The sequence below is a fragment of the Urocitellus parryii genome, chromosome 4 (assembly GCF_045843805.1).
Source record: "Urocitellus parryii isolate mUroPar1 chromosome 4, mUroPar1.hap1, whole genome shotgun sequence".
NCBI classification, from domain to species: domain Eukaryota; kingdom Metazoa; phylum Chordata; class Mammalia; order Rodentia; family Sciuridae; genus Urocitellus; species Urocitellus parryii.
The window spans coordinates 60,837,559-60,845,775 of record NC_135534.1 but is presented as its reverse complement, the minus strand read 5'-3'; the positions used below and the strand labels follow the sequence as shown (position 1 = coordinate 60,845,775).

Below are 8,217 nucleotides of genomic sequence, written 5' to 3'. Positions count from 1 at the left end.
AAAAATTTTAGTTAAAAAAATTAAAGACTAAAAAAAAAAAATTAAAGACTGGGACTGCAGATGTAGCTAAGTGGTAGAGCACTTATTTAATGTGTGTAAAGCCCTGGGATTGATTCTCTAGCACCACAAAAACAAAATAAAGACTAATCATTTAAAAATGAAATTGCCTAGTTTTCACTGTTAATTTCATGAATGGACAGGAAACAACTGGAATTTTAATTTGATAAAGTCAACAGACAACTCTGTCCCACACTTATGTTTATTAAAAACTGACAAACAAAATCTGTACAAAAATATCTCAAAGTCATTTATCACTTTCAAACAGTAATCAAGAGACACATTATCGCCTAGGGCCCCCTCTTCCTCTTCCTCGGCCTCGGCCCCTTCCTGCAACAGCTTCCCTTTTCTTAGATTTCACCTTAGGTTCAACATCCACAAGTAGTGTATCCAGAGGTAAGCTGTCTGGCAGAATAAAGTATCGAATGTTATTTCCCCAAATACTCAATGTTTCCAGCTGTACAGGTTCTCTGTTCTTCAGGGTCATTTTCACAGCTTTAAGATGTGTATTCATGCTGACATCTACACCTGTAATTGTTCCATGGACCTGTGTTCCATTCTTCAATTCAATGGTTACAGTTAGTTTCATGTCTCAATTTCATCAAAAATCTCACGAGCTTCATACTAGCGGCGCTGTTACCCCCTTGGTCTGATAGTCCACAATATTAGACAAGCGAAGACCCACCAACTAAGAGTTATGAATGGCCGGAAACGCCTACTCCGGAGGCTCCGGACATAAAGAACACCTCACCAGTCTTATATATATAATTTTCTTTTTAACTTAGAGACAGGGTCTCACTAAGTTGCTTAGGATCTTGCTAATTTGATGAGGGTGGTTTTGAACTCGCAATTCTCCTGCCTCACCTCCTGAGCCACTAGGATTACAGGCCACTGCCCCTAGCTCATCCCTATTTTCTGTTGGGGAATATAGTTTCTATAGCTCTGCTATGCTATTTGTTGCTTCTCTTCTTTTCATAGTAACCCCAACTTCAGATATTATAGCCACTTAGCACAAATGTCCTCTGCTTATTCACATCATCATTTGAGATTACCTCCCTGGCATATGATTAGTAGGAAAAAAAAGGCATATGGATCCCATACTTCCCCTTCTGGGAAAGAATTGAAAAGTTTAGGTGAATATAAGACCACAGGAAGACAGACTCAGGGCTCTTCTTGGGAATCCTTGGTGAGAGATATTTCCATCTTGCTTTACAGATTCTCATCCTCTGAATCCCAGCCCAAGGCCAGAGATTCATTTTCCATCAATTCTTCTAGCCCAGGAAGACAGACAGTGGGTTGGAAAACCTAAAGTGTACAGAGTAGGAAACCTGTCCATCAGTGTCCAGGCAGGTGTCACTATATCTGTGGCACCTTATGGAGGAAGAGATGGTGGGAAGGAAAAGTAGGAGAATAGATAGAGCATGGAGCATGACATCAGATGTCGGGGTCATCTTCCCATTTATTACCAATTACAACTAGTCAGTGGCACAAAACAGGAATAGCCTCAGTCTCTGATCAAAGATGGGAGACAGCTTAGGGAGATAGCCACAGTAGTGTCTACTCTCTTCCCAGATATACAGAGCCCTGGGTAACAATCAGGTCAGAAATCAAGTGAGTTTTTTGTGTTCCATTTCATTCAGATTGTACCATTTCTCCAGCCCCTCTCATCTTCATTCCATCAGCAAGCATGGAATTCCCATTTAGTTCCACACACTGTACAAAGGCCCTACTTGAATTGCTTCGCACTATTCTGGCTCAGTTTGGGTAGAATGATGGAGAAAGGCAAGATCCTCCACCACAGGCTGAGCCTCCTTGTTTGTCACAGTTCAGGCCTGACTTCTTCTATACGTTTGGGATCTATCTATGGAGGTGAATAGAGTCATAAAAAGTGGGAGTAGACTGCAGGTAGAGCCAAGCCTGCAGAGGTTAGTCCGGTGTACTCGTGCCTGAGAGGTGAAAATGGGGTAATGGGATTGGCACAAGTAAAGGGCCACCTAGGGGCAGAAGGTGGAGACGCCTTGGTCAGAGATGAGTCCTGTAGCACTCACTGTTTGGCCATCTGAGGATACACTGTTTGGCCATCTGAGAGAGCACCTTCATTCCTGTGGGGATACCCTCTCGGGGTCCACCTTCCTCACTGCCCCTGCCCAGAAGAGCTGAAGTAAGTGCCTAAGCCTCTGAGCAATCTGCTGGGTCCGTACTCCATAGACTACAGGGTTAAGAGCTGGGGGAACCACCACGTAGAGATTAGCAAGTAGGATGTGGATGTGGCCAGGCACTGTGTGGTGGCCAAAACGGTGAGCCAGGAAAGAGAAGAGGGCAGGTGTGTAGAAAAGAACAATGACACTGGCATGTGCCCCACAGGTACCCAGGGCCTTGTAGCGGGCACCATGGGATGGCAGGCGACAGACAGCACGGAGAATAAGGACATAGGAAGCACCTATGAGCCCTAGGTCCAGGCACGGGGAGAGCAGTGTGGTGGCCAGTCCATACCAGATGTTGGGGCGTGTGTCACCACATGCCAGGCGAGCCACACCCATATGCTCACAGTAGGTGTGAGGCAGGGCCCGCTGCCCACAGTAAGGCAGTCTTTGAAGCAGAACCACAGGGGGCACCATGACACAGGCACCGCGAGCTACTGCAGCTATAGCCACTATGCCTACCACACGCTGGGTCAGCAAGGCCCCATAGCGCAGAGGCTGGCAAATGGCCACATAGCGGTCCACAGCCATGGCCAGCAACACTGAGGATTCAGCAATGAAGGCCACATGGGCAACAAAGAGCTGAGCTAGACAGGCCCCAAAGGAGATCTCACCTGACAAACCCCAGAGCACAGCCAGGGCTTTGGGCACTGTGGATGTGGCCAGAATCAAGTCAGCAGCTGCCAGAAGCCCCAGCAGTTGGTACATGGGAGCCCGGAGTGCCTTGTCCACTGCCACCAGTCCCAGTAGAAGGGCATTCCCTACCAAAGCTGCCATGTACAGCAGGCACACAGGCACAGACAGCCATGCATGCAAGGCCTCCAGTCCCGGCACCCCCAGCAAGACAAAGGGTCCAGGGGCAGAGACTAGCACAGTCTGATTGACAGCAGGCAGGGCAGGATCCAGCTCCATTTCCTGGTTTCACCAGGCTCTGTACCTGCAGGGCACAAATGAGGCATGTGAGAGGCAATTGCCAGTGTTACTGAGATTATAGTGAGGTAGGGGCAAGGATGAGGGGTTAAGATGCTGTAGCATTTTCTGAACTCCAAATCAGGCACTGTTATGGGATTTGTCATACACTGAACAATGATTTCCTAACAATTTTGTGGGTTCACTAACTTTCCTGTATGATTCATGAAAGAATTTGGTTTCTGAGATGTTAACATACTCCCAGTCACACAGGTAGAAAATAAGAGAGCTAGGATTTGAGCCAAACCTCGTCTGACTAAACATCCTGCCTCACTCACATCCCCACATCCTGACTCCTGCAGAGATGAGGCACATCCAAGCACAGACTAGACTTTCCCACGGGAGAGTCTTATTGGTTTAGGAACCTGAGCTTCCTTCTAAAGTGTGAGGTTTTACCTAGTCATGGGGCCTGGCCCTGCCCTGCTTACCACAGGGCCATACTGGCTCCTCTAGTCCTGGAAACATTTTGTCATGGCCTCACAGGGGAGACTATCTTATGAAAGTCCTTTTTTCAGGATGAAATGTCCCCACATCAAACTAGACACATGGGAAGTCATTCATGTTATCTAAGTCTAATCCATGCAATGGTAGCACAGCACCTGTGTTCCCTGCACCCTAGGGGACATGTAAGTCAGGGGGAAGGAAATAAGCTATGGCTATTTTTCAATCCATTCACTGACAGATGCTCAGACAAAACTCTTGTTTCATGATCCCATGATCCATTTCTGGAAGGTTTTATGTGTTTGTTATTTGTTTGTTTTAGCTCGGAAACCACTCTCCCAAACATTATGTCCCTTCCAGTCTGTCCACGACATTTTCCAGTTGCCCATGACACCCCTCCCTCTAGCTGTAGGTACCTGCTTCATGAAAGTTAATCCCTTCTTTGACCAATATAGACATCCACCCTCTGACTCAGTTTCATGGCTCCCTTTTCCTCTGCTCTTTGCCCATGGGAAGATACTTCTGGTTCTACAAAAATAAGCCTGGGAAAATTTGATGCCCACCAAGGATACAGAGTATCAAGTCTGGGCTGCAAAGGAAGGGACAGAGATCAGATGCCACAGTGACAGTGCCATTGGCGGTCAGGTTAAAATGTGATTGTGGGAGGGAGGGCAGACTTTACTGACCTGGGTTTAAGTGGATAAATAAAACAGGCTGGAGAAGGATCTGAGGTAAGATGGGGTTTCCATGCTCTATCTGAGGACCACAGATTTGTCTTTGAATTTCTTGAGACTGAGGAACCTGGGGCAGGTGAGCAGAGAATGGGTGAGAAACTAAGCTCCCCTCAGAGCCCTCCCTGCAGCACTGCTTCCTGTGCCACATCCACATCCCCACACCCTGACTCCTGCAGAGACACCTCCAAGCAGACTAGACTTCCCATGGGGGAGTCATATTGGTTTAGGTACCTGAGGTTCCTTACAAAGGGTGAGGCTTTGTCCAGTCAGGGGCCCTGGCCCTGACTTGCTCACGACAGGGCCCTTCTGTCCTCTCTAGACCCTGGAAATATCCTGCCATGGCCCAGCCTACCACAGGGCAGGCCCAGTCTTTAAAAGGGAAAGAGGAATCAACTCCCTCAGCAGCTGGGAATGCCTCTTCCAAATCACAGGGCAAGCACAACCTGCACCCAAACAAGGGCCTCTTAAGAAAGCCCTTATAACTAGGTTGTGGGTCTACTAGCACACTTCCCATTGGCAAAATTCCACAGATGATTACCCTAGTTCCTCCATGTCTGTAGCATACATTTCTTTAAATTTCCTCCCATAGCCTGAGGGAAGTGGGGAGAGGGAAGCAGGGAACCCTCCTCACACCCTCCAGCCTCCACTATGCTCCCTATCTGGTTCTCTGCAGGCACAGCTGCATCCTCCTCATCTTCTACCTGTCTGCTCTGTTCTCCTGCCTCCTACCCGCTCACTGTGTCCAGATCTTACCAGCCCAGCATCCTCTGCAAGTCACAGTTCAGACAGGGGCATGTTGCAGGAGAAGTAAAGAGGCATCTCCACTCTCCCTGAGATGCAGGGCACAGGACTGGCTCTGGGCTGTGGCTCAGGGTCTTGGATCTTCTCCACCATGGTAATGTTGCTACAGATGTGTTATGTTATCTTGTGCTTCTTCCCAGGGTCAAGAAACCCATGCACAAAAAAGACAGAATCACATAGAGCTGTGACCAAGAACAAGATTTCTTGAATTCCAGTCCAGGACTGTTTCTTCTCCCAGGTTCTTTGCCTGGGTCCTCATGTGACAGCATCTTTCTTCTTCAGAAGCAGATGCTTGTGCCACTCACACAGACACTAAATTGCCATATGCCTCTGGGTTTCCATTCCCACTAGAAGGGTGTCTTTTTGTTCTAACTCTGCTCACACATGAACTCCTTTTTACCAGCCTGGGTCCTTGGAGCATTGACGGTAGACAGACCTCTAAGAGCCCATGAAGACTGAGACTTGTCCCTGACCATCTGTTACCTCTTCCCCACAGGGTTCAAGGCCAGAGCACACAGTGAGGTCACCATCTATCTTACCTTTCTTCAGTTTATCCTCCGCAGGATGAGTGTTTCTCCTTGGAGACAATCTACTCAGAGTGGCTCATATACTGAGTCCTGTCTAGAAGGCTTGAGGGAAAAGGTATTCCCTCCAGGTTAGAGTAGAACATCAAAGAACATATAGTAAATGCAGCTAGTTACACTAGGAGAAAAGAAGGAACAGAAAAAGAATGCATACAATGAATTTGGGATGTATCAATTAAACACTTGGAACCATGATTTAGTCAGAAGACATAGTCTCACCTTGATTTCAGAAGAGGTAGGGTACTGATGAAAACAGCATGAAGCTATATTTTTTTGTTCTTGTTTATTCTTATTTTAGCACAGTTATAAAATCCATAGTAGAATCTAAAGCCAGATTATCTAGGCTCAAATCCTAGCTCTGCCACATAAAAGCTGTGTGACTTTGGATAGAATCCCCAAATTCTCTGGGCAAAAATTTTCTCATATCTAAACTGGGGATAATAATAAATGCATCTACTTTACATGGAAAATTGCAAAAATTAAACAAAATAACATATTAAAGCAATATATGGGACTCAATAGTGCCTGCAATACAGTAAATGCCCAACACATGTTAAATGTTGTTATTGTTATAATTTGGATTTTTATTATTCCCTAAATCCACCCATAATCCAATGAACCTTTAATATATCTTAAATTTAAAAAAATATGAGTTGAGTACTGACGTACATTTGTTTGGAAGTAGAATGATCTTGAATGTAATTTTTTTTTAAATGGGACTAAAGGAAAAATGAAAGATTCTGATTAAATCAGATTGCATTAAAGAAAATATTTCCTTTGCAAATAGAGTTGAGGAATTACACTGATTATAAGACTATTTCTAAATAAGATGGGGAATATGGTGGTGGCTCCACACCTCACATTTCCTCCTCACTTCAACCTGAGACAATGATACAGAGAAAGGAAACCGGGTGACTCAGCCTCAGTCCTCACAGGCAATGGCATATCAGCCTTCCATCTCCTACTCTTCACTGTGAATGTAAACCTGAGCTCAGACAGGCTGAGGAGAGTGTTCAAGGCGACCCAATAGTGGAATTTTATTCAATGTTCTCTGCTTTAGTTGTTCCTTGAAAAAAAGTATGAACAACTCATTTTATCAATTCAAAGAGAGCATCTTCTCCAGTACTGGCACTTATTTGGTTTGTTTTTTGCTTTTTTTAGTACTGGGGATTGAACTCGGGTGCACTCAACCACTGAGCCCCACTCCCAGCCCTGTTTTGTATTTTACTTAGAGACAGCGTCTCACAGAGTTGCTTAGCACCTCACTGTTGCTGAGCCTGGCTTTGAACTCACAATCCTCCTGTCTTGGCCTCCGGAGCCATTGGGATGCGCCACCGCGCCCAACCAGTACTGGCATTTTTGACCACCTGTGTTGGGCTCAGTGTGGAGTAAACCCAGGTAGGGGTTAGGAGACACTTTTTCAGGAGTCCCCAAACTGTGTCTGGGGTGTGACTGATGTTTGTGAAGGAATTACTACTACCAATGTGACAAGGATGTCCCACTTCTTTTTTTTTTTTTACATCTTTTTTTTTTAATATTTATTTTTAGTTTTTGGCGGACACAACATCTTTGTTTGTATGTGGTGCTGAGGATCGAACCCGGGCCGCACGCATGCCAGGTGTGCGCGCTACCGCTTGAGCCACATCCCCAGCCCAAGGATGTCCCACTTCTATGCTGTAGAGGTGGGATTAAAGATGAGGAGTGAGCATGCTGTCTCTCTGCAACCAATCCTTCTCCAGACCTTGCTCCTCGAGCTTAAACATTGAGCTAGTTGTACACCTGGGACCTAGGAGACTCCAAAGTAGCTCCTGTGGCAAGCTTGGGAGAAAGCAGGTGTGAAAAAATGGAATTTATGGGCTTCTTTTGTGAGTACCTTAAGGATCATGGACCTGAACCCCTACAAGGACTGAGCACCTACTGGACTAAGAACCTAACTAGTCTCAGCTGAACTGTTAAGGAGGACTGAGCAGAAATCCAAAATTATCTCTGTGGGCTTTCCTGAGGCCCAGCTTTATGTGCCTGGCATGCTCAGGGCCTGGAGAAAGGTAGAGACCAGACAGGGAGGTCTCTGCAGAACCACTGGATGTTGTAGCAGCAAATGCAGACAGAGACTGGCTTTGCTCTACACCAAATGACAAACCCAGTTACCATCTGAAAACTGACAGCTACCATTCTTTAATATTGTTTCCACCTCTTAACCCTATAAGAAGTCAAAGACCCTTGGTGAAAAGAGGCAAGCCTTTTGAATAAAGATTCACTACTATGTAGCCTTAGGTATTCTTAATCCTTGGGAGCTTAGTTTTTCTCTGTACAATGAAGATTAGTTTATCTTCCCAAAAAAGTAGTTGTAAACCAAAACAAGGGAGGTTGGGGAAGGGAATAAAACCATTGGGTTAGACAAAAGAAAATGAAGGAAAGGGAAAGGAGAGG

At 45.8% G+C, this 8,217-nt stretch overlaps 1 protein-coding gene and 1 pseudogene across 1 annotated transcript; both read right to left on the bottom strand.

Annotated features, from left to right (window-relative positions):
• Positions 1–340: 340 nt before the first annotated feature.
• Positions 341–753, bottom strand: LOC144254645 (small nuclear ribonucleoprotein Sm D1 pseudogene; annotated as a pseudogene).
• A 1,400-nt stretch (positions 754–2,153) lies between these two features.
• Positions 2,154–3,170, bottom strand: LOC113191240 (olfactory receptor 52D1-like). The gene has a single exon (XM_026400916.2). The coding sequence runs from the start codon at positions 3,168–3,170 to the stop codon at positions 2,154–2,156; it is 1,017 nt and encodes a 338-aa protein (XP_026256701.2).
• Positions 3,171–8,217: the final 5,047 nt, after the last annotated feature.

What these genes read in the sequence shown, in the direction of transcription:
- LOC113191240 (XM_026400916.2), bottom strand. Translation starts at nt 3,170, where the DNA reads ATGGAGCTGGATCCTGCCCTGCCTGCTGTCAATCAGACTGTGCTAGTC.